This window comes from Physeter macrocephalus, chromosome 20 (assembly GCF_002837175.3).
Source record: "Physeter macrocephalus isolate SW-GA chromosome 20, ASM283717v5, whole genome shotgun sequence".
Classification (NCBI taxonomy): Eukaryota; Metazoa; Chordata; class Mammalia; order Artiodactyla; family Physeteridae; genus Physeter; species Physeter macrocephalus.
In genome coordinates this window covers 71,096,029-71,123,400 of record NC_041233.1, presented here as the reverse complement: position 1 = coordinate 71,123,400, position 27,372 = coordinate 71,096,029, and the positions used below count along the sequence as shown (strand labels likewise).

General features: G+C 35.9%; 2 protein-coding genes across 5 annotated transcripts in view; one reads left to right on the top strand and one right to left on the bottom strand.

Moving 5' to 3' along the window:
• Window positions 1-2,684, top strand: part of ENO4 (enolase 4) — an 88,812-nt gene extending 86,128 nt beyond the window's left edge. The window contains exon 17 of the transcript XR_003677496.1: window positions 2,633-2,684. The gene's annotated coding sequence lies outside the window, so the exon portion shown is untranslated. The remainder of the gene's footprint in view (window positions 1-2,632) is intronic.
• The window catches only part of SHTN1 (shootin 1), a 104,266-nt gene that overhangs the window by 54,459 nt on the left and 22,435 nt on the right, over window positions 1-27,372 (bottom strand). For 3 of the 4 annotated variants that reach the window (XM_028481181.2, XM_007126140.3, XM_028481183.2), the window contains 6 exons: window positions 23,541-23,601; window positions 16,818-16,912; window positions 10,211-10,379; window positions 8,290-8,387; window positions 6,226-6,307; window positions 2,600-2,694 (listed from right to left, as the gene is read on the bottom strand). In XM_028481181.2, coding sequence (XP_028336982.1) covers window positions 2,600-2,694; window positions 6,226-6,307; window positions 8,290-8,387; window positions 10,211-10,379; window positions 16,818-16,912; window positions 23,541-23,601 — 600 coding nt within the window. Of the gene's footprint in view, window positions 1-2,599; window positions 2,695-6,225; window positions 6,308-8,289; window positions 8,388-10,210; window positions 10,380-16,817; window positions 16,913-21,111; window positions 21,177-23,540; window positions 23,602-27,372 lie in introns of all 4 variants that reach the window. The other variant, XM_055080929.1, reaches the window with a different exon arrangement.

Sequence of the window (27,372 nt, the reverse complement as noted above, 5' to 3'; positions counted from 1 at the left end):
TGGAGAGGGTGTGGAGAAAAGGGAACCCTCTTGCACTGTTGGTGGGAATGTAAATTGATACAGCCACTATGGAGAACAGTATGGAGGTTCCTTAAAAAACTAAAAATAGAATTACCATATGACCCAGCAATCCCACTACTGGGCATATACCCTGAGAAAACCATAATTCAAAAAGACACATGCACCCCAATGTTCATTGCAGCACTATTTACAATAGCCAGGTCATGGAAGCAACCTAAATGCCCATCAACAGAGTAATGGATAAAGAAGATGTGGTACATATGTATAATGGAATATTACTCAGCCATAAAAAGGAACGAAATTGGGTCATTTGTTGAGACGTGGATGTATCTAGAGACTGTCATACACAGTGAAGTAAGTCAGAAAGAGAAAAATAAATATCGTATATTAACGCATGTATGTGGAACCTAGAAAAATGGTACAGACGAACTGGTTTGCAGGGCAGAAGTTGAGACACAGATGTAGAGAACAAACGTATGGACCCCAAGTGGGGAAAGCGGCTGGGGGCAGGGGGTGGTGGTGGGATGAACTGGGAGATTGGGATTGACATGTATACACTTATGTGTATAAAACTGATGACTAATAAGAACCTGCTGTATAAAAAAATAAATACAATAAAATTCAAAAATTAAAAAAAAAAAAAGAAAAGCACTGTCAAATACTCAAAGTTTGGCAAAATGAAAACAGGAAAAAAAAATTGATTTCTACAGCTCTACACTGTACACTCCAACAGGGTAACGATCATATTTGCTTTCTTCACCATTATATTCCCACTATCTACACACTGTCTGGCTTACCAGATGTTTGCTGAATGCACTAAAGAACAAAACGCAAAAGTGGTACTTCTCTGGTTAAGCTAAGTCGTGTACCTTTTAACCGTAGTTATCTGTTGAAAACCTTAGAATCTGTAAACCATGAAAAGGGAAGATATACTAGTTCTAATCTAGCTTTGTCTTTTCTTCTCACTACTATGTAGATCAAACCTAGATATTGTACAATCATTGAGCACTGTTGCAAACACTTACGCTACCAGTAATGTAAGTGCCACCGCTCTTGCTTTCCCTCCTCAAACTTCTCTCTCCTCATTCTGGGTTAACATGTCAGCATTATTGTTTGCACCAATCACTACCAAGTGGATGGCAGACTGAATCATTCATTCTTAAAGAAATCTTACTTCTTCCATCTATCCTCTCTGCTACTGCATGGCCTTCAAGTTTTTCTTCGAGCTGCTTTGTATCCTAACATCATTCTACAAACAAGAAATGGAAAACTGAAAATGTCTCTCAAAATAAGACCCTAGAATTCAGGTCAAAATCAGCCAACATTTTCAGTTTTGCAATGGAGGCATCTTCACATTATCTCAACTCTCCCTCCCCTCAACCATTTATTTAGTTCCATTATTTATATGCTGCAGCTTTTTCCAAAGGGCTCTAACACACTTCAATTTTTTTTTCTTCCTTCCAGGAAATAAGAGAACAATACTTACTCACCTTTCATTAAACTCTCTGAATAAAATGAATCATAATATTTCAAATCAGATCTTCTCAGACTAAATCTTTTGTAGAGGTCATTGCTAGCACAGCTACATTCAAGCACAGAAAAACTCCTGCACAAAACCATAATCTGATTTTCAAATGTCATTCCCATAACCCCATGCTTTGTCTTCCTTCTACACCTTGGATACGTCCACCTAAGAATGTTTTATATTTCCTTAGCTACTTTCCTTGAACCTACAGTATGCACACAGATTCAAAATATTTACACATGATGGAAATCTCATGCAGATCAGCTCCACATCATGAGCTGTTACAGTTCAGCCAAATGGTGCCTCATCATTTCCCTGGAAACCAGTCCCAGAGCCATGGAATACCCAATAACCACATGGCAACAAAGTTAAGGTCAGAACATTAAAAGCTCAAAGCTTATCTCTAACATGAGAGAAAAGTCATTACTCTGGTGAAAGGCTCAGATAATGGATGTGTAACATGACAATGTTACACAGCAAGCGGAAGAATCAACTCACATAACGAGAGCACTGAAGAGCAGCTGAAGAGAAATACTAAGACCATGATATTGTTATTTCAGATGGTATACTGAGATGTAACTTAGATTCTCAAGGCTACTGGAAACATGCAAAAATCCTGTACTCAAGCTGGACTTTCCCTCACAAGTTATGGGATGGGTATCCCTAAATATAATTTCTTTCCCCGATATAGCATTTTATAGTTTACAAAATTCTTTTGAAAAATTGTGCCATTTGATTTTAAAATCCACTTGGTTAGGTTGGTAACATCACCCATTTTATAGATGGTGAAAGTGAAGCCCAAAGAGGCTAAGGGACTGCTAATAACTGCTAGTAACATACAACTACTAACTGAATGACATGGCCAAAATTTAAACCCAGATCTTCCGACACCAAGTTCAATGAATTTGATACTATTCCATAGCTCCCTAAATCAGGTGATCCATAATTCAAAGTGACAACTTCTTATTCAACCTCAAAAAATATTTTTATATGTCATCTGCAAAGTTCTTTAAAATATAAAAATAAAATACGAAGTCACTGCAAGATATTTACCTCTTGTGCAAATGACTCTGCTTTCTTTCGAAGGTCCTTCTCCAGTTCCAAGTTCACTTGCATTTCCTCATACTCTTCTACTGCTAGCATGGACACTTGAGAAGACAAAGAAAAGAAAATGGACAATATGCCACACAGATTATCAGGAATACAGATGAAAAATGATGACGAAAAGATTCCTTATTCGGGCATATAAGCACCCACATTCATTGCTGGTTGGAGTATAAATTGGTAAGACCTTTTTAGAGGACAACTTGGCAATATGAATCTAAAATCTAAAACTATTCATACCCTTTGACTCAACAATTCCACTTTTAGGAATGTATTTATTCTTCTAAAAGAATAAATCATGAACATATACAGATTTAATTGCAAGGGTGCTCTCCGCATCATTGCTGAAAACAGTGAAATAATCTAGATGGTCTAACACTGAAGGATCAGTAAGTAAAGTATGCTATGTACAAGAAATATTCTGCCATTAAAATTACATTGTAGAGGCATATTTACTGAATGGAAAGACACTCATGATATATTTTTTAAATGAGTTCATTTTTGTTTTTTAAAAGCCACATACAAAACAGGTCAACAAGGATTTCACTGAAGAGGAAACATGTGAAAGGCCAATTACCATCTGCGTTAGTAACCAAGGAAAAGGAAAGTAAAACCACAGCTACCTTTTTATACTCACCAAAGAGGCAACTGGCAAAAATTTTAAAGTATAGCTATATCAAGTTGGGAGAGACTACAGAACAATGGAAACAAATACACTGTTAACAGGAGTATAAACTTGTAGATCTACTTTAAAAATAATTTGGCATTATGTAGTGAAATTGAAAATAAAATTTTACCTTTGGCATATATCTTAGTGAAACTCTTGGATATGTGCACCAGAAGACATGTATAAGAATTTTCATAACAGCATGACTTAGAATAGCAAAAAAACTGGAAAAAACTCAAACATTCACCAAATGGATACTGGATAAATGAATTTTGGTATAGACATTGAATGAAATATTACAGCAGTGAAAATAAACATACCACACAATACCCTTCAACATGATGAACCGGACAAACACAAAAAGTAGCAGAAGGACATATGCAAAATGATATCATTTATATAAAGTTCAAAAACATGCAAAATTAAACAATATGCTATTTAGGGATATATATATATCTGACAAAACTATAAATAAAAGCAATGATAAAAGTCCAAGGAAGGAACACAAGTAGAGACTGATGTTCAGGGGCTTCTAAAGCACCGATGGGCAAAAAAGGTATTTCTTTTGTTGGTATTTTATTTATACTCCATATACGTTATAAACATATTTAATAAACAATTCAGTGTACATATATAGGTTTTTTGATTGAAATATAGTTGATGCACAACATTATATGTTATAGATGTACAATATAGTGATTCACAATTTTTAAAGGTTATGCTCCATTTATAGTTATTATAAAATATTGGCTGTATTTCCTGTGTTGTACAATATACCCTTGTAGCTTATTTTATACATAATAGTTTGTACCTCTTAGTCCCCTTCCCTTAAATTGCCCCTCCCCCCTTTCCTCTCCTGGAAGAATAAACACTAAAATGTTAATAGTGCTTATCTCTGGACTGTAAGGGCTGAGTTTTTTTTTTTTCTTTTCCCATATAAATCTATACTTTCCACCAAAAAAGTAAGTTATTTGAATAAAAAGAAAAAATGTACATATGTAAGTTATTTCAAAGTGTTCTCCATGTTTATAAAGAAGAGAAACAGCCTTAGATCCCTATGGGCCCAGAGTCAGAGCTTTGAATTAAAGAATCACTGTGGACAGAAATCTTCAAAGGGACTATCCTGTCGAATAGGAGCAACATGAATTCTTTCCTACTTTTTGACATTTTGTGACCTATTCTGTTAAATAATGATGTAGACGGGACAGAGGGAGTGATGACGCCATTACCAACTAGGAACCACATAGGTGGACAGCACACTAGTCTCTCCATTGGCTTCCAGCAAGGCACTTTCAATCCTGAGCTGAGTCATGTCAATAAAAACCTTTAAAAAGGCTCTCTTAATGGCAGCTTTCACAAACTGTTCCTCCAGGGCACTTCAGTCCTAACTGATTAAGGACTAGTTTGCTGCATAATGACACAGAATTTCAAACTCTGTACTCGGTCAATCTACTGCCTCCTCAGAGGAAAGACTAATAGTCTTACTCAAGTAAAGCAATGAAGTGGTGGTTTGTGATGTGAATTACAGGTCCCTGAGAGCTAAATGATTTTCAAACCTACTTTAAAAAAAAATTTCACAAAGAAAACAAAGAAGATTATGACTATCTGAAGCCCTGGGCAAAATAATTGACTTTCTATTCTATGTCCAGAACACTATAATAAAAAGTGAATTTTCACATGACCTGGCCCTCTTGGATTCTGAAAGAAATTCGGTTGGTCCTAGTCATGTATTTATTTATATAATCTCTCTCTTCCTAGATAAGGGTCTCCCTGAAGGCAAGGTCCATGATATTAACCTCTGCAGAGCCCTCTGTTTCTAGCACAGTGCATCACGACTGAAAATTCTTCTACACTATTTCTATCTTCTTAAATGCACAAAAGGCAGAGGAAATGTTACAACCTAGTGCATCTCCCACACTTAGCTACAAGGTCCTTTATTTACTAAAAAAAAAAAAATCTCAATTCATGAATGACACAAAGATGGAGAACTACCACCAATAACAACAGGGAAGGCCCTGGGTCTGAAAAGTTTCCTTTTAGTGTTGTAGCTTCTGAACTAGGAAAGACAGTGGCTGAGGGAAAAAAGGAGAACAAAAAGCTTAGTAAGTCCCCTCCCTTAAGAATTATGTTTGCACAACTGTACTTTGCTCCTTTGCCCTAAACCAGGGGACATAAGCAATGGTCCCATGAGACTTGATGCTGTGTTTTATGACAAGGATGATGGAATCAAATTACACAGAATTTTCTCTAGAAGTAGCCTCTGGAGAAAGTTCCTTCTCACCATGAGACCAGGTCTGCTTCTCCTGACCAACAGATAAATTTTTATGTGATTTATAAAAATGATCATGAATCTCTCATCACTCTGGCTCCTAGACAGCTCAGAGCCAGACTTCAGGCACACAGGCAGGAAATGTGCAAGAACTCGGAGTAAGTAATAAGCACTTTGTACATTAACATATATACTCACTTTCCGTTTGTTCCATTTTCCATATCCTCTTAATCTAAAATTTTATCGTATAATGTTGCATGTATTTATGTAGATATCCTAATCTCTTCTGGATCGAGGAGAGGTTTACCAATTAACCTACCAGATATATAAATACTGAGGGGATAGCCAATATGGCCATGGTCCCAGGATATATGTAGGACAAAAGAGTATTTAGGTTTGAAGTTTCAAAATGAGTGGGTCATGAATTCCTCAAGCAAAAGCACCTTTAAATGTCCCCAGACTCTCAGGTAGGTGGTAAAAGAACAGGAATGAGAGAGACTCATTGCTAGAAGTTAGGAAAACACAATATAGAAGATTTTTGCTACAAGAATCTTTAGACACCAGTATAAAACAACACAAAATACATATAAACAAAATAAATTACATATATATTTGAGGAAAAAGACTGGAAATACATACCTCTATTGCATTTTTCTAAGACTTTTCTCTGCTCAAGAACTTCCGAATTTAAAACATCTTTTTCTTGTTTAACTTTATTTACCTAAAAATGTGATATTTTGAGGGGAGAAAACATACAAAATTGTAAAACATGATATATGATGATGTGTGATACTTAAATTGCTGTTCAACTTTCAACACGATGTTACATTAAAGCAATAATTGGCTTCACTGTGCTAGGCTTCTATTAAAACGTTTTTAAAGCCTCAAAGTAACTATTTAATTTAGGATGTACATCTGGAACTTCTTTACATATTCCAAATAGTATTGGCACTGGTCCCTAAATATGGCAGTGTTCTAGCCATCCAGTGTAAATGATTGACATTTTTAATGCAAAAATCCAATTAGACTGCACCCAGAAAATACTTGAATCATTTAATCAGAGAGCCAATATTCAATTCTGGTACTCATTTTAAACTCTGATGACATTTGGCTTAAGTAAAACATACATAAATTTTTTAAATAAAAAAGACTTTGAACTTTGACTTTTGTCTTAAACAAAATACATATGAAAATCTCCCCCACCAAAACTTAAATTTCTGAAATAATTTTTGGCATCTATCAATAGGAAAAGAGAATATCATAGTATAGTTTTAAAAAAAGAATGTAAAGTTACATGTACCAAGTGGATAAATCTCAAAAGCATTATGTTGAATTAAAAAAGGTTTATATAGTTAAAAACACTCAAAATACTAGGTATTGTAGTAAAAATGTAAATATATGCATTGAAATGATAAAAAACAAGTTCAGAATAATGGTGGTTTAAGGAAACAGTGCAGGGAGTGAGGAGAATGCAGTTAGGGAGAGATGCACACGGGTTTCAATAATATGCTAACGTTTTATGTATTAAACTACATAGTAGGCATATGGAGATTCGTTATTTTGTTTTTTACACTTTTCAGATGTCTGAAATAGTCATAATAAAAATAACTTCTGAAATGGCTTCCAATAACACCTCTAAGTGGGAGGGGAGAGAATCATCTATAAATAATTATAATTGAGGATTGGAATGCATCAAAATGTCTTTCTTTCTCTCCTATGGTTATACTCAAGAAACAAGCTAAGGTAATGGTCCCTGAAAGGGACCCTGAATCCATCAGCACTTCCAGATGGTCTGTGAACTGGTTTCTTTTAGTATAAGCTATACTGTTGTTTTCGGTTTAAATTAGCAACTGGTATACACTGCTCAATGCTTCTAAACTGTCATCATCCTTCTTCCCAGTCACACTTATTGCCACAATAAGTAAAAGCAACTGGGGCTGGGAGGTTGGTGGTCACTGCTTTCCAACCTTTTTCACATTATGGCCCTTAAGAATATGTGTATGGGAACTGGGGTAACTGAAAGAGGCTGCTCACTGAAGGGGTCAATACCCTGGCATACCTGTAAGCCATTTGAAGGATATCAAGGTGCTATACACATCAGTTGGGAAGCCTTGGGCTACAGACTCTGAGAACCACTGATACAAGTTAAACCGAGACTGCAAAGGCAGATCCTTGAAGCCTCATGCAAAGAAGGCTAATTATGTGCTCCTGCTCTTAAAGACAATTCAAAAGGAAAAAGATTCTCCAAATAAAAAGATTCTCCAAATACCCACTTGAACCCATTCTACCATCTATCATATATGCCTGTGTTGGAGGTATAGAGGGGGATAGCCTTTCCCAGCTGAGTCAGCCCTCCATCAGAGAAGCAAAATCATTCTTCACCAGCAGCAACAAAGTGTATGACTTAAATGCAGATATCACTGTCACAAATCTGCCTCACAGTGAAACACAAGGGACAATAGGAAACACTTCAATGTTATTTTACTATTTTATTTCTTGAGCTAGACAGTGGGTACATGAATGTTCATGATCTTATTTTCTATACCTTTTTGTATGTCTGAAATAGTGGGGACGAGAGAAGATTAAAATTGGTACATGGTTCTCATGTCAGAAATTAGCTTCCAACAGCAAGTTTTTGACTTAGCCTGTCCCCAAACACCTTAAAACACTAAAGGTTTTGCCTTTCGGGCCTAAGATACATACTTCTTCAATTACTTCTACAAGTTTGCTCTTGAGATTTTCCAGTTCAATGGCTAATATCTTCTTTTCCTCCTGAACAGATACAATTTGATCTCGAAGTTCTGCATTTTTAAAGAAAAAAATAAGAAAAAAAAAAGCCTTATTTTTAAAAGAAGAAACCAATCTTGTCAGAAGAATTGAAAATGCCAATCCATGTGCAGCTTATGGTCAAAGTTATTCCACAATTAAAAAGAAAATGAAGTAGCAAAAGACAATGGAAATATCACTTCTCCCCCCCCCCTCGGCCCCACTGCCAAATATAGCTGTTTCTAAAATTTTGTATCAGGCACACTCACTATGTTAAATATACTAGATCATGTTTTCTCTGCAATATATCAAACCTGTATTCTAGGAAACTATCTGGCATTTTAGAAGTAGAATTTTTTTAAGCTTTCAGCAAAACAAATTAAGGCATTATTTTATAATGGCCATGGGCTTTTGTCACAATGCAATACAAACAAACTGGGCAGCTAATAATTTGGAGATTTTGATTTAAAGAAAAAAATCCTGACTTGCTGCCAATTTACAGCCCTTAAACATTATTTGAACTGACTCAAAATATAACCTATTTGAAAAAGGGTTAATTCTAATAATTTTCTCTCCAGGGTGTTGGTGTTTTGTTTCTTAATTTACTTCATATTTCATATTATTGAAATTTAATGAAAACTGTATTACTAGAGTGAAAATACTAGCAACTATAAGTGCAAAAACTTCTGGTGTTAGATTAAAGTGACTTCTACCACGCAAATGTTAAAAAAAAAAACATGGATTAGTACAGAGTACTTAAATTTATACCCAGGACCACATACTTTTGCCACTTGGCTTTTAAGTGCTTTTAATTTCTTACCCTTCTCCAAGGATAGTTAGAAACCTGCTATGTGGTTATTTATTTATAAGTTAAATCAAACTTTTTACATGAACCCAACTTAATTGAAGGGTTCTCAGAGACTTATTTTAAAACTTATTTTAAAAAGTTTCTTCACTGGCTGGCTAATCTTAAAGAAGAACAAGAGACCATACCATTCAAGACCTAACAGAAGGGAGAAATACAAACAAAAGGAAAGCCTTTAAACTTCCTCTCCCTTCCTACCAACATAAATATGATTTTGTCTTGTTAGCAGGTAGAAAGTCAGGTTAAGACGGCTTTCTTTTTACTTTCTTCTTTATACTTCTCACTGAAGTTTTATCTACCAAACAAGCAAACAAGTATTGCTCCTGACAGGTACAGTAAGTTAAAATGCTCCAATAGTTACTGAGCCCCAAACTGTTTTCCTACATCCTTAACAATATATAGGTGTGTGTGTGTGTGTGTGTGTGTGTATTTATTTATTTATTAATAAACTTAATGTGTATTTAATAGATGTATCATGTGATCTTGCCTTACAGCACTACTTGGGGACCACCGCAGTTGCTTAATACTACATACTGCTTTTAGCTCATTGCCTGAATCATATGGGAAGTTCTTGGAGAGCAGAGACTAAGCAATTTGGGGAGGTATCTTCCCCAAAGATTCCAACAGAGAACCAGACTAACAGGAGGTGTCGGCTAAATATATTTTTATTCATTTTTACTTTCATTTAACAAAAATATCTTAATACACAGTCCTATCCTTTAGAAGTTTATAGGCAAACTGACGGCTTCTGTCAAGACGATGCTTTCAAAAGTGCCTAATCCCAAACAAGAAAGTACTCATAAAGCTATACATCCATCATGATTCTCAACCAGGCCACCCCCTGTGACAAATAATCAGAATTTTTTCCAAAGTAGGAACCAGGCATCAATATTTTTTGAAATTATCATGTAATTCCAATGTGCAACCAGGGTTCAGAAGCCTTATCCTAACAGGAGTCAAAAACGTGCTCAGTAATTAAGCCAGGGATCCTACCCTTGATTTGCTTCTGACACTGTACTGAGACACAAGTCTCGGCAGCACCCTCAGGGTCCATGGTTGAATCTTCATCATCGATGTTGATCTCTTCAGTTATTACATCTGGCCCCAGCTTGGCCATGTATAACATGCTGATTCTTTTCAATGCTTTATTTTCTTTATTTAGCTAAGGCAAATATAAAGACAGTTATTTTAACAGCAGTCAAATGAGTGTCTTGCCACCTAGAGGGGTGGGATAGGGAGGGTGGGAGGGAGACGTAAGAGGGAAGAGATATGGGGATATATGTATACGTATAGCTGATTCACTTTATTATAAGGCAGAAACTAACACACCATTGTAAAGCAATTATACTCCAATAAAGATGTTAAAAAAAAATGAGTGTCTTGGATTTTTAAGCAATAGACAAATTAAGTGTATTTTTGTCTTGCACATTCATCAACATTCACAGCATGAAGTAACAATTAGAAGAGTCATTAATAAGTTTTTTTAATACTTTTTAATATTAAATGTATTACTTTAAGTAAGACCTATGCCTTATAGCCAGCAGCATGTGAAAATGCTAGCTATAACTGATAAATACAAGAAGAATTAAGAGAAAACACCAGTATAGATTAAATAAAATTTCAATTTATTCACAGTCATTAAAAGTCTTAATTTAAGACACTTTCTTTCAAGCAAATATTTTGTTTGATGCTGTGCTGTGAACATCTTTTAAATGTTTGTTTGCCTGGCACTCTCTGTTTTCCGGACACTGACACTCTTCTTCACTGTTCCAAATGATTTCTATGGAAACAGCCAAAGTTCTCCCAAAGCACAACCTACCACTTTGGCCATAGCTATAATAATTAGTCCAGGAATTAGGCACATAATCTAATCTTGGTCAATTAGATCCCTTCTCTAGAAATTTGGAGACTGGAACAGAGAGATGAATTCCTTTCCATGTGTCTGGATATACAGTAGCTACTGGCAACCACATTACACTACTGAATTGAGGAATAGAGAAAGGCAGTCCACAGCAAAGCCAAAATGGAGCCAATGTGTAGGAGAGACAGAGAAAAGCAACAGACACAGGGTTTGCCACAGGGCTCCAGTCCATTCCTAAAACGCTCCTAGCTCATGGATTCTATGGGGTTCTCCAATATCCCTCTGAACAAATTCCTACTTTTTTTTCCTTTTCTTGCTTAAACTAGTTCAGAATGTGTTTCTATCTGTACATTCTATCTGTTCTAATAATACACGATAGAAGAAAGTTCAAGATACGTTTCTATTATCTCTATCTAATTCACTGCAGATAAAGGAATCCTAATTCATTAATGTATTTGTTATCCCCTAATGTAAAAATGAGTTGGTTATCAATTATCGTTACCTTCTTCAGCTCCTGTGTTTATGTGCATATAAATGTTAGTACAAGGCACACACGAAGACTAAAATTGATCCAAAGTCCACAGAAGGAAAATATGGTTTTGCTTATGTGTTCTCTTCACAAGACTAAAATATAAAAGGCCTTCTCTTATTTGAGTAGAAAGTAGTTCGTATATTGATTTCTCTAGTATAAAATGTAAGATACAGAAATGTGTTTGCATTTACTAAGGGCCGTTGGCCATCAAGACAAGTTCTTAATTTAATAACTGACATTGGAAATAAACACAGACAGAAACAATTCACTGGAAAGCTAAATGCCCTTCACTGCTGTAAACCTTATGTCAGAATAAGATGTTTAGTATGGTATTTGTCTGGCTTTGGTCCTTCATTTGTGATCATGATTAGGACCCTTCAGGGTTTCTCTCAGGGAAAGCCCAGCCCCTTTCAATTTGGGAGATCTGATTCTTACCCCAATAATATGGAAACTAAATATACCCCGAGTAGCGTGGTCTGGAACACAAGAGCATTCCTTAGAGCACTCCCTGACCTCTCTGGGGAATCAGGAAGAATCACTTAGAAATGGCTATGAACCATTCCACAGATTCCTCCTGGGAAGGCTGGCGAGATCTATTCAGGGACTCAGACACAGACCTCTATTCCCAGTCCCCAGCCCAGAGCTCCAGCTTCTAGCTCTCCATATTACATTAGCGGATCAGGGATAAGATATGAGACCCAGGATTTCCCAATCCCTCTTCCTTCAGATGGAAAATTCAAGTAAACACTGTTGTGGGTTCTTTGAACCATGAATGCTAGAGCATGGCACTAGAAGCTCAAGGACCATCGCCGATTCTCAAATGACGACATCTTTTCTGAATGCAAGGAGAAAAGAACAATTTAAGAAAAACTCAAGTGAAAAAACTCAAGACTTAGTTTGTAATTCTGCCTCCTAATATTTAAACTAATGGTTCCCAACCCTGCACATTACCATCTGTAGAGTTTTTTATAAAAAAAACCTCCCAACATGTAGGCCCTCACCAGACCAAAATCTCTGGCAGTAGATCCCAGCATAGCACTTTCTCAGGGCTTCCCAGGTGATTCTAATGTACATCAATACTACGGATAATTGACATACAGGAATGTAGTACTTGAGTATGCATTTCTATAAAATTAGTATAGCAGAGTTAAGAACTCAGCTCTGCAATCAAATTCTGTCTCTGCCTCTAGAATAATCTAATCTTTCAGTGTCAGTTTTCTCATCAGCTAACTAAGGATAAAAATAGTCTCTATCCCATAATATGAAGATTAAACAAGATATACATAAAGCATTTAATATAGTGACTGACATACGTAAAAATTCAGCAAATATTAGCTATTAGTAACAAAAGAGGTTTAGTTTGTGTGTCTTATTTTCCTCTGGAAGTCATTTATCAGCTAGTTTTCTTCAACCAAGGTATTTATCTCTACAATGTTTCTTCCCCCAGAATTCTCATGAAAAACTGAAAATACTAATTTTTGCCATCTGGTGCTCCCTAGGCCACCATCGAAGTAATATTTAATAACCTAACAGTTAACAGTTCTGCCCTCAAGAGTTTTAATGCCTCTATCAAGCCACGCACCAAAATCTACCAGCTACTATTTGGTTGTAATACAATTACTCTATTCAACAAAGTTACTATCTCAAGAAAAAAGCCAAACAAAATTGCAAACATCTTCTCTAAAACAACATTTTCACATTCTAAAAGAAGAAATATAAGACTTATACACATTAAATCTTATAACCATACGAAGTGGAAATTTTTGAGAACGCTGAATTCACAAATTTGGGCTGATAAATTTCACTGCAGTTATTATTCATCAAGTTATATAGGTTAATGGCATGGTACTTGGGTTTTAGAATCCTTATTAGTTACAAGGCAAAAATAAATCTTTCGTAACCCTACAGTAACAGAATCTTATACTATATTCAAATTTAAATAGGGTTTTTATATTGAGCACAGTTTAATGAATATTTAAAGATACAAAATAAGCAAGTTAAACAGACTTGGATCATACGACTTAAATAACTGGTCTGTATTTATCAGTTTAACTTTCACATTTTAGCAAAGCAAAGCATCCACACTTGCTTTCAAGGAAATAATGCAGTCAAATTGTATTTCTGACCCACTTCCTAGAGAAATGGAAATAAAAACAAAAATAAACAAATGGGACCTAATGAAACTTCAAAGCTTTTGCACAGCAAAGGAAACCATAAACAAGACCAAAAGACAACCCTCAGAATGGGAGAAAATAGTTGCAAATGAAGCAACTGACAAAGGATTCATCTCCAAAATACACACGCAGCTCATACAGCTCAATATAAAAAAAAACAACCCAATCCAAAAATGGGCAGAAGACCTAAACAGACATTTCTCCAAAGAAGATATACAGATTGCCAACAAACACATGAAAGAATGCTCAACATCACTATGGAGAACAGTATGGAGGTTCCTTAAAAAACTACAAATAGAACTACCATACGACCCAGCAATCCCAGTACTGGGCATATACCCTGAGAAAACCATAATTCAAAATGTGTCATGTACCAAAATGTTCATTGCAGCTCTATGTACAATAGCCAGGACATGGAAGCAACCTAAGTGTTCATCAACAGATGAATGGATAAAGAAGATGTGGTACATATATACAATGGAATATTACTCAGCCATAAAAAGAAACGAAATTGAGTTATTTGTAGTGAGGTGGATGGACCTAGAGTCTGTCATACAAAGTGAAGTCAGAAAGAGAAAAACAAATACCATATGCTAACACATATATATGGACTCTAAAAAAAAAAAAAAAGGTTCTCATGAACTTAGGGGCAGGACAGGAATAAAGACGCAGACGTAGAGAATGGACTTGACAAGGGGAGGGGGAAGGGTAAACTGGGACGAAGTGAGAGAGTAGCATTAACATATATACAGTACCGCATGTAAAATAGCTAGTGGGAAGCAGCCGCATAGCACAGGGAGATCAGCTCCTGATTTGTGACCACCTAGAGGGGTGGGATAGGGAGGGTGGGAGGGAGACGCAAGAGGGAGGGGACATGGGGATATATGTATACATATAGCTGATTCACTTTGTTATACAGCAGAAACTAACACAACACTGTAAACCAATTCTACTCCAATAAAGATGTTAAAAAAATTGTATCATAAGAATTAAACATTCCATTTGTCATTAATTTGAGAGCAAACACTTTAGAACAATAAGAATTTACAGAAACTCTGCTGCTTAGAAAATGAAAACTACTTCCAAAAATGACAATTAACACTTAAATCAGGATGTGCTACTTTCATTTATTGATCACACATATAATGAAGTTTCCAAACTTTGCATTCAAAGCTGTAGTATCTTCCACATCCAATGAGCACATCTACAGCGTTTAATTAAATAGGGGTTTTTTGGTTTGTTTTTTATTCTAAAGTTCCTGAGTTCACACCGTATCCTCAAAAACAAACCGTAAGTCCATTTTCAAAAGGGCTTCTTAAAGAATAGAAGACAAACTATAAGTTAAGGGTCCTACTGTCAATACTAAATTGTAAAAATGACCCTAGAGATTAGTTAACACACTGGTGCATAAGCAGGGATGAATATAACAGTCACCTGGCAGCTTTTTCAACATTCACATGTCTGGGCCATACTCCTAGAATCAGTGGGTCTGGGGTATTCTTAAGAAATCAAGCCTGGTCTACCCTGACAATTATGACATGATAATTGCAGGTTAGAGAGGTGAATTCTCTTGCTCAAAATCAACTGTTAAATAAAAAAGGGGGGAATAGCGATAAAATAATTTTTTAAGGGGACCAATGATTAGTCATCATAAAGAAAGAAAGTCTGTCCCATTCTCACTTTAGTCCTAATTCTAGTTCATCCTGTCATTTAAGATGAGACAATGGCAGTCCAGGGAACAGAATTAACTTGGCCAAAGTCACATATGTCCAAAATTATATAATTAGGAATAAAACGTGTACATACTGCCTCCCAAACCACTGTTTTCCATGAACTGCCAGTCCTGAGAGGTAGTCAGTGCTCTCACTTTGGATGTCCTATTGCAACAGGAATACTTGTTAATAACAAGAGAAAAAAACAGAAACTATCCTTAGCCACTACAAGATTCAGAACAGCTAGTATGCTCTGAACACATTTTTTCTACTTGGTCCAAAAGTAAAGGAAATGAAAAGAGAATTTCAACAGTATTATCAACCAGTGAACCCTAGTGATTAGAGAATAGAAATGATATGAGAGCACCCATGTTATCGCTGCTTTTAAAGCAATGGCCTCTATTGCTATATATTCTTCAGAAAAATAACAGAAAAGAAGCGATATACACATACTTATATTCTTAGTTAGGTTCTGCCTGCATATCTTATGAATTCTAATGTAGTGCTGTTATGCAAACAATTAAGCAAATACCTCTAGCAAGCACACTGCTAATGCATACAAATTAAATTGATTGACTTATTGATCTACAGAATTTCAGTTGCATCCAAAGAAATACTCTGGATGTAGGTGATGGGGGAGAGGAGAAAGAAACAAAACCAGCATCACTAATGAAATTTGGCTGAAAATTGCTGTAATCCATTTTCTGATGAAGTGGTTCAGATGCATTTTACCCAACCCAAAATACATAAGGCAGAGATAAAAACATTCTATAATAATAATGTACTTCTGATGAGATAGAATATAGAAAATTACACACTTGGTAAATTCATCAGCTAGAAGCAATCAGTGGAGCACTGGAGGTCACCCTTAGCATGCCCTCACTTTGCTTTCAAAAATAATCACCTGAACTGTAAGGTCTGAGGCTTTTTCATCTGATTCAAACAGGAAACACTCATTGCCCTTTCATGTCACTCTAGGTTAGTTTTAAACTTGGTTAGCATTTTAACCAAATGCACAGACATTTGGAAAGTCGAGTTCAACAGGCCACTCTGGGACCATTTTCACAGGCAAAAACCACAAATGCTGAAATACACACACACACAAACACTTTTTTTTTTTTTTTACAATCAAAATAATCTTTGCATTAAGACAGATATTTACATAATCATATTCCAGGATTCTGAGACCTCTGACGAGGATCATCAGAGCAGACAACTGATTAGAGAACTAGAAAAGCAGAAGAGGATAGAGGCCACTGTTTGGAAAAGCAAGTTGAAATTTAAAAGCTCAGGTAGAATTCCTTTATTTGAAATGTCTCACCTTTGTTGCCAAAGCTTCAGCACTTTCTCGACAAGTCTTCTCTATTTCAAGATGGTTCTGCATAAAATTCACTTCCTCTATAACCATGTGAGAAACTAGGAATGAGGGGGAAAAAGTCTCAGCATTCAGAGATTAGTCAGCTATTCCAGAAGCCCACACATCTTGTCCCATGATTAAGAATACTGCAATTCTTTAGCTAGCCAGACCTTTAGCTATCATGAAAAAAGTGTTTAAGATGCTGCCTTGATTAAATCTTAGCTAATATTTGAATGTAGAAAGAAAAAAGAAGACAACGAAGAACTTTTATCTCTATTACACACATGTTGAGAAAGCTAATGAGGATTTTTTAAGTGTCTCTTTTCTATGTAGCTGTATACATAACCATAGACATGTCTGCTAATTTAAACAAAAGAAGCTCTCTTACGTTAAAAGGGGCAAACATGATTTCCTTTTCTTAGCAGGATGTAACCCATGCATCTACTAAGGAAAATTAGCTAAAGAGAAATGTTTAAAAATAAATCTTACATTGATCTCATATCTGGAATAACAACATGGCAGCTTAACTCAGTTAAGTATTTCAATAGTAGTATTTATTACTGACAAAGTATTTAAGAAACTCCAGGGCAAAAAAGTATAGCAACGAGATTTATTTACTACGTGATGATGAAAGTAGATGCTAATAAATTGCTTCTTACATCACAGACTGTCAGGAAGCTCAAAAGAAAAATAAAATTTTACTTGATATTTAACCAATGTTTCAAAAATAGCAATTTTCAGACTTTTTGTTAGCTGGTTTATATAAATGAGATTCAAAGGTACAAAATAATTTAGAACTTGAATTATACTCTGAAGATCAAGTAAGAAAAATGCCAACTCCTTTCACCCATATTTCTAGTTAAAAGAAAATGCTCAGAATTTCAAACTTAACTGTAGACATGTATACTTATTGACATTTGTTTGGCTTAAAAAAGAAAAATTAAGGGCACCCAAATGTGAAACCCAACAAAAGTTAGGCAAAAAGCACTGGGCTCTCATAACACAAAGAGAGATTACTTTTGCTTCATTTAAGCTTAATTAACCTGCAATTATGATTAAACTCAGGGGGAAAAAAATTTCTCTCCAAATTAAATACAAAAATGTATTACTTCCTAAGTCTGTCCGAAGTTCTTATTACGTTAATATTCAAATTCATAAAGCAGCACTAAATGGCCAGAAACATCTCTAACCTTGACATTTTTTCAGGGGTAATAATAATCTGCAGCAAATGCAGGCCAACCAAAAACCACTTAACTAATTAGTAGTTGCAGTCACCGAGAAAAACATGAATCAACACTGTTATTACAAGTGGCACATTTGAGTGGCATCTAATTATGACTTGATGAGCACGATACTTGCATTATCAACATTACTACTGCATCCCATCGGGGCCTAAAAGCTGCTGATGGCATTGACTTCGAGAAACTCCCACTCAATGGTACAGCAGCACCCAGCAATCGGCTTGGCAGGGGCCCCCTCACTAAATGACACGTTAAGCGTAATTACTGGTAGACATTGTAAATAAACAGGATTGGAAGTGAAAATTGTACCAAGTGCATAAGACACAATCTGACACATTGGAAGTGGCAGCCTTAATTGAGAGTTTCTTTGACTGCTCAAGATCATTTCAACTGCATTTCTCGGAGGACAGTGATTATAACTGTGGAGACAGACGGCATAATGGTATCAGCACTGCTGACAGAGCAGTGAATTAAATTGTATCTGCTGTTGTGTGAAAGCCTTGATGAGAGGTACAGATGCCTTAGTGGTCTTATCATTATAACACAATGGTCATGTTGTCATCAACCTTTCTGGCTCCAATTGAAAAGAAATGATTGTGTGTTGAAGCTCTCCCCACCCCCGCTCCACACCACCCCCCTTTTCCTCTTCTATCTCTTGTTCTGAATAGAACCAATTTTCAGAGAGCTATGAAATCACGCAATAGGTCCTAAAATGCAGCTGCTTGGCATACAAACGGGTCCCCATTAAACTGGAATCACACACAATATGTGTTTATGCCAGAAGAACAAATAGAAGCTGAACACAGGCCAAGTTTATTCACACACACAAAGCCCATGTAGCTCTTCATCAATATAATTGCCTTTTATATTGTAGTTTAAATAATAGGCTCTATTATTTCCTTAAAATCCTAATATTCCTGGCATTTTATCACTATGTTTACAAGGTAGGTTCTTCAAAAATGTGAAGGAAAGAGAAAAGAAACCTATACAATTTTTACATCAAATACTACTTCGAATTTTAGCCTTAACTACTTGACATCTTCTACCACAATCTGGTATTTCCACTATCATAACAAAAACATAAACACTCTGCATTTTTCATAGGAATTTGACTTTTTATTCAATAATATTCTTGCTCATGGAAAAGTAAGAAAAATCATTCCACAGTAGTAAGGTTCAGGCCTAGCAAAGAGAGGGAAAAAAACAACAACACATTTTCTAAACATTTTGTAAAAAGTTGCCTTCTAATTTAACTTGATAAAGTTAGCTAGGTAGCACTAGCCCACATTTTCTCCAGTTCTGATATGGTATACTCCATCAGGTAGGGCTTTTATTTCTTCCTATAAGAGGGAACAGTGGAAATTTTAAGTTGTGCTTTAATTTTCAGTTTAAAAAATTATCCCAATGCTAAACTGATAGCATAGAAACCTACTTATAAACTTTCTAGGTCCAAAAGGAACATATTTCAAAGGGCATTTATATCTTTAAAAAGGATGACCCAATTTCCAAAACCAAAAGTCAGGTCACCTGACACAAAACAGAAATCTTTTTTTTTTTTGGCCACATCGTGCAGCCTGTGGGACCTTAGTTCCCCGACCAGGGATCAAACCTGTGCCCCCTTCAGGGGGAAGAGTGGAGTCTTAACCACTGGACCGCCAAGGAAGTCCCAGGAATTTTTTTAATATATAAATTTATTTACACCCTTCAAAGGAAAAACATTTTTAAAAACTTTAATTGTTCATTTAATGATTTGCCTATGGCCCTGAATTCGGGCTTGACTCATAATATCCACAATCCATGACCACTGTACCTGAAACACCTATAATTTGGATGACATAAAGGTTTAAAAAAGAAAAAAGATGAACTTTAAATAAAGTGCCCCTATTACTGCAGTTATGTTTAAAAAATCCTTGTACTTTAGAAATACATACTGAAATCTTTACAGATAAAATGATACGGTGACTGGAGTTAGTTTCAAAAACTCCAAGGTCAGTAACAGTAAGTATATGGACGCATAGAAGAAGACAACTTCTGAAGCTATGTGATGGGTACATGGGGGTTCATTATACTTTTTCTCACTTTGTACAAGCTTGACACTTTCCATAATAAAAGTTCTTCTTAATGACTCTGGGAACTCAGAAGTATACCCTAAGAGAGTATCAATTATTGCTTCTATCAGTCTAGTTGAATTAGCAAAGTCTGTCTCTCCTGTTCTATGACCCCAAAACACTTTTACATACTTGCCATCATAGAATACATCACACTGTAGGGGAACTGGGGTTCTTTTAACTTGTTTTGTCTTCTACTAACTGAGCATCAGCAGAGACTTTCTTCACTCATGGCTGACTCTCTTGCACCTAGCACAATACTATGTACAAAGTAGTTATTCATACTTGTGTTTGTCTGATGACTGAAAAAATATCTCAGGCCTAAGTTCATGTGTGAACACCTTTTTACAGGAATGTTCTGTGTAGTACAGAACTGCTTAGGAAACAACCACTATCAGTGTTTATCAGGCCAACTATGTGTCTGTCGTGTGCTAAACCCTTTACATGTGTCCTCTCGTAAATCCTCACAACAATCTTAGGAAGTAGGTATTATCATAGCAATTTTGTATTTGAGAACACTGAGGCCCAGAGAAGTTAAGGAACATATCCCAGATTACAGAGTTCTAACTGGTAAAGGCCAGCTAAAGCTATTTCTAGATGACTTCCATTTTCTATGTTCTTTTCTAATTCCTCACATTTAAAAACGACACCACCAATGATGCTGCTTCCTGAGCAAAACTCCTCTCCATCCAGCCAACTCTCAGCAGTATTTACATGCAGGATATCTCTAACGTATATGTGGCAAACATACCATAAGTTCTCGTGCAATATCAGATTACTTAGCAAGGTTTTCACGTAGTAAGAAAACAGCCATGAAAGCTAGCAGGTATGCAGGAAAATTGGTAGGCGCTAAAACAGAGCAGAGGATCTAATGTTGTGGCCTAAAAGATATGAAAGAACTTTACTTACTTTTACTTCCACAGAAATCTGTCTTTCTAGGGAACATGGCTTTACTATGCAGTCAGTGGTGTACTCTGTCCAGAAAGACAGGAGAAAGGCTCAGGAAGAGCTGGCAGAGGGCCAAGAATCACATGGAAATATAGGCAAAACCAGCTATGAAAAGTATGCCAAGCTAGGAAGAGTTGATCCCAACAGCCTAACAAAGCTCTTCCTGACCCTCATTCGGCTGCTCTTCCTACACCTGGAGAACTAGAACTAGAACTAGGTAAACATTACAGGAAGGCAGATTTCAACTTAGTACCAAAAGAAACCTTCCCCTGGAGCTGTCCAAATGTGGAGACCGGTGTTCAGAAACTAATTCATGAAAGGTAAATGATATGAACTCTTAATACTGAAGGGCAGTCAAGCCCTGGATGGTGCAGTAAACGAGATGGTGGTAGCAGCAACTAGTATTTATTGAGCACTTACTATAGTGCCAAGCACTGTGTTCAGCACTTTTTACATGGATTATCTCATTTAATCCTCAAACAGCCTATAAGGTAGGGTCATTTATTCCATTTTTACTAATGAAGGAATTGCTCAGGGCTACAGGGATTCACACCAAATGGTGCTTTTTACTGGTGAAAACTGCCTCATTCCCTTCCAAATCTGAAATTCTACTCTATGTTCTAAAGTCGTGAACCATTTAACTCAGACACAATTTTTTAACAAATATTTAGTTTTCTTAGTCTCCATTTTCTGTTCTTTTGCGACTGAGTGAAGAGTTAATACTCTGTTTTCCTGCCATCCAAACTTAAATTAGGCTGATGTAGTAAAGGTAAAAATTGAATGAAAACAACAATAAAGATGAATTCTTTCAAGCTTTGAGTTGCTCATAAGGAAAAATGTAAATTTTTAAAACTATCAAAGGTATTTAGAGGAAGAGAAATGGTAGATGAAAGCAAAGTTTACAGGTTACTCTAAAGGTACGCTGATTTGGTAGGAAGTTGCTTCCATTTCTGCATAATGCAAGAGGTAAAATCCCTATTACCTACCTGGACCAAAACATTTTATAACTCCAACCGTAAGAATTCGAACTATTCCCACTGCACGTAGTATGCCAATCCAATATCAATAACTAATTCAAACGCATTAACTGGTAACTATGTCAGTGGTATAACTCTTGAAGCTGTAACTCAGTGTCAGTTCAAGTGTAAGAATGTTCCATTAATCCTGCATTAGGGAAGGAGAAGGTCCTAAACAGCTACAATCCACACATTCACAGATAAAAAATAGTTCTGTCATAGCATATTGGCCACCAAAGATAGGTATTATCAACAATATTCCCTTTGGGTTTTCCTCGTTACAGCCAGATACCTGAAATAAACTGGCTATTGAAATTTCACTATAATGCTGCATTTTTATAGCTGCTTTACCTTCAACAAGAATAAAATGCTTTGTGGTGTAGTTACCAAGTCAACGCTTTATGATATAATCAAACAACCTGACTAACACGGCATCTGCAGAAAGATGGACAAAGGCCCTGCTTCTAAGGGGGAGGGTCACTCTCCCTGCTAAGGTCTGGCCCTTTCCCATGACTTATTTCCTTCTGATCCTTCTGAGTGTGATCAGATATGTTCTATTTTAGGGGATGAAGTAATAACAGATTTACATCACATAAAAATAACATCGCAAAAATTAAGAAGATTATTAAAGCTTTTGTGGGAATATAACTTTCCTTGGTGAGAGGGCTATTTCAACCACTCAAACTTCTAAAAATGTATAGTTCTGTAAACCTAGAATTCCTTTTCCATAAATTAACCTAAGGAACTAACCAGACCACTGTAAAAATGTATGTATAAGAATACTTGTCATGGCATTATTGATAATTACTAAAAACCAGAAATAATCCATCTGTCACTGAAGAATTGTTTAAATAAATTACAGTCCTATCGTATAATAGAATACTATGGGCAACACTAAAAACTGATATACATATCTCTACTGACATGCAAAGATGACTATAATATACTGTTTACTGAAAAGAGTAGGCTATAAAACTGAATGCAAAGCATGACTGTATTTTTCGTTGATACATATATTTCAAGGATAAAAGATCAGGAAAGAAAGACTATAAAATACTAATGTTGGCTTTTCTCAAAGAGTGAAGACAACAAATTTGCTCTCTTTTAACTGTTCTGTATAGTAAAATTTTTTATAACAAGTACAAACTGTGTTTTATATATATATAAATAACATACTTATGAAACAATAATGCTCAATCCATTTCTTTAAAAATCACAGTAATGCCAGAGCACTTTTTGGGCAAATAGGAAGACAATTCTTCCTTTCTTGGATGCCCAATGCATCAGCAACTAAACACAGGGTACATGTCTACCCACATAATCCCAAAGCACAGTTATATGTGTTAGAACAACTCCATTGAAATGCTTACATACTTTTCTGAAATTCCTCCAGTTTTTTAACCGCTTCATCCCGTTCTTGCCTAATTTTGTCACACTGAAATGAGAAAAAAACCAGAAATGTTAAGTTTGTATCATAAGTTTGGAAAGACAAGAAAAAGCAAACATAAACAATTTTATGAAAACAAAAAATAAAAATCTTTAAAAAGCATTAATGATACATCCAGAAAAGACAAAAACTCTAATTCAAAAAGATACATGCACCCCCCAATGTTCATAGCAGCACTATGTACAATAGCTAAGACATGGAAGCAACCTAAGTGTCCATCAACAGATGAATGGATATAGAAGATATGTGATATGTATACCATGGAATATCACTCAGCCATAAAAAAGAAATAGTGCCATTTGCAGCAATATGGATGGACCTAGGGATTCCTATACCAAGTGAAGTAAGTCAGACAGAGATAAATATATGATATCACTTATATGTGGAATCTAAAAAATAATACAAATGAACTTATTTACAAAACAGAAACAGACACACAGACATAGAAAACAAACTTACGGTTACCAAAAGGGAGAGGGCGGAGATAAATTAGGAGTACGGGATTAACAGATACATATCACTATATATAAAATAGATCAACAACAAGGATTTACTGTATAGCGCAGGGAACTATATTCAACATATTGTAATAACCTAATGGAAAAGAATACACACACACATATAACAGAATCACTCTGCTCTACACATGAAATTACCACAATATTGTAAATCAACTATAGTTCAATAAAAAAGAAGAAAAATAGAATAATTTTAAAAAGAAAAAAAATATACGAAGGGAAAAAAAGGCATGAATGGCCACATGGTATTTGTTACTGCTCAGCAGCATGATACGTGTACCACTTGTATCTGGCCAATTTTCTCAGACCTTCTAAGATAATGAGTCACCTTCCTGCTCATTATCTCTTCAGTAACAGACCAATTTAACATCCTTGAGTTAAAATGTATTCATTCTTTAAGAGAATATTTGTGCCTCTTTTTAAGTAGGTATTTTGCTGACACAGTAAAAACCCCACTCATCCGCAGGTCAGATTCCTGAAACGGCGCAGTTTCAATCATCCAGAACCCTGGGGGCACACTGGAAGTGACCACTGCCTGGAGGCAAACTGCTGCCCAACGTCCCATGCACTCTCTCACTCAAGAAAAAAACCATCCATGTATCCTTAGAATTCTGAATAGAAGAAGGTAGCAAATTAAAAGGAGGGAAGGCAAAAATAACTTATTAAAGCATAAGGATCTTTTAGGGTATCAGGTACAGAAACAAGTATCTAAACTGGCTCTGTAGATATTAATGAATTTTTTTAAAACCTAACATTCATTATGAGCACTGAATGCAATTCACCCCGATTTTCACAAAATAGGAAGTAAAACACATTTTAGGAAGATTTTCATCAAAAATGTCTAAAACTTTAAAAAGTGATTTTAGCTATTAGAATGATAATTAAAATTTTAATTGTGTGGGAATACTATTATACGATAATAAGAGGACCATATGAACAAAGTTATATTTTAATCCTACCATGTCAGAAAAACATATCTGGGATATGGTTTTTGGGATTTCACACCTTTGGATATTTTTATTTTCAAATGTCAATGGCTAAAAAATTATGATGCCACTAATAAGTGGGAAAACCCAAATTAAAATAGTAAGATATTCTCATCTAATAGACTGGCAAAAACTGGAAAAGTCTGGGATCAGATGTAGGACACTCTCACATACCGCAGATGAAATGTCAACTAGCATAACTACTTTTGGAAATAAACTAACAAAATTGGAATTGTACATACCCTATGACTCAGCAATTCTACTTCTAGATTATAGAATCTCTAGCAATGTGTACAAAATGACCTACACAAACATGTTCTGCATTTATAATAACAATAAATCATGGTATATCCATATAATACACTATAAATGAAAATGAATGAACCGAAGTTAAATGTATCAACATAGATAAACCTCAGAAACCATAATGTTGAGTAAAAGAAATTATAGAATATATATCAAATGATACCTTAAGCACACAAAAACACTTTATATATTTATATTGTATCTGTATATTTCCCAATACATATGGTATATATAGAAACATAAAAACATGAAATAGAAGGCTACACACAAAATACATAACAGTAGTTGTCTCTTAAAAGATAGGGAGGGGAAGGGGTCTAGGGCTGGGTGACACAGAGGACCTTCAATTTTATCTGTAGCATTCTTTTTTCTTTTTAAATTTCAAAGAAAACTAAGCGAATTCTGTGAGGTGTGTATTTGTTATATTATTCTCTGCCCTTTTCTATGCTTTTAAAATATGTTTAAAATAAAAAAAATTAAGAAAACAGTTCAGTTTTGTACGTCAGTCTCTCAGGAACTGAAACTTTCTAAAAGTTTTAGTTTTAAAAACCTATCTCTGTTCATTTGGGTAAATCCATTCTGGCTAGAGTACATGAAACGAGTACATGGTGTTAAACTAGCAAAGCTATTTACCAAATCCTGACCTAGACCCTCCACAAGAGGGGTCAGGCAGGACCATTTTCTAAAGGAAAAGGCATATCCTTTCATTAAAGTTTTCTTGTGTCAATTTAACTTCTGTAAAAAAGTAATTCTGTCTAATACAGTTTCTAGTCCCAACTTAACATGTAAACTATATTTATTGTCTTTTGGTGTTTAAAATTCTAAACACTCTAGAGTCCTGGATTCTCAAATAAGTTTATGAGATCCTTCCCCCACCAGATAGTGTAACACCTAACTCTTCATGAGCATGCTAGCCAGCTGTTTCAGGAATGCTCCTCTCATTTTCTAGAATGTGGTACCTGTTCCCCTTGTACTTCCCCACCACCCTGCCAGTCTGCCCACCCATGGCCCATGCTCTTCGCTCATAAGGCCCAGGTAGACATGCTTTGGTTAATAACAGGTCTCAACATCACAGTCTTATCCCAACATTCAAGTAACGAGTTTCTACAGTCCAGCTATGTGCTTTCACACTAATTCTATAGTCATCGCCAGCAGATTCAGAAGCAGTCTCCCAACACCAGCTGTGTTCTATCAGAGGTCTTCATGTTGCTGTGCTTTCTATTTTCTGCAACCATATTATGATAGAACTGGCAGCCACAGAATTTACCATCTGCTATGGATACTGAAAGGGGTGTGTACTGTGGGGGGCGGGGATTTACACATGCTGCAAAAGCAACTTATTTATTCCAAACCAGAGCTGAGCAAAATATGAAGGACGTACCTGTTTACTAAGCAGAAATCCAAACATCTACTTATGTCATCATTTTAGATGAACCCAGAAAAATATCTTGTAACCTTTCTCTCGATCTACCAACAGAGAGAAAGTAGCAAAGATTCTGGGCCTTTTTGGAAGAATGTTGTATCTTTACATCCCACAGAAGCCCCTCACCCATCCTACCCCTTCCTCTCTCCTGCTCACGCAGCTGCATCATTTGTAGAAACTGCTTCTTTTTGTGTGAGAATTGCTCGTGAAGACTCTGCAATAGCAACAGATGTTCTTGGGCCCACGTCACTTAATTACGATGCTCAACGATTCTCTGTAGCTCAAGGCTGGGGTAGAACCCAGCAGCACGAGTGCTGGCTGGTTTAAGCAAGTTGGATCACATTACATCAATTCTAGAGTCTCTATTTTGGCTCTTCATGAAGTGGTGAATTGGCTGGAGGTTAGCCTTGCTGGTTTTGAAAGCTCTTCATATTAGAAGCCCTGGCTGTTTTCCAGAACTCTTCCTTGAGGCTCATCCAGGCAGATACCTGGCTTCTGAAACTAAACCAGCATCTCAAAGCATTGG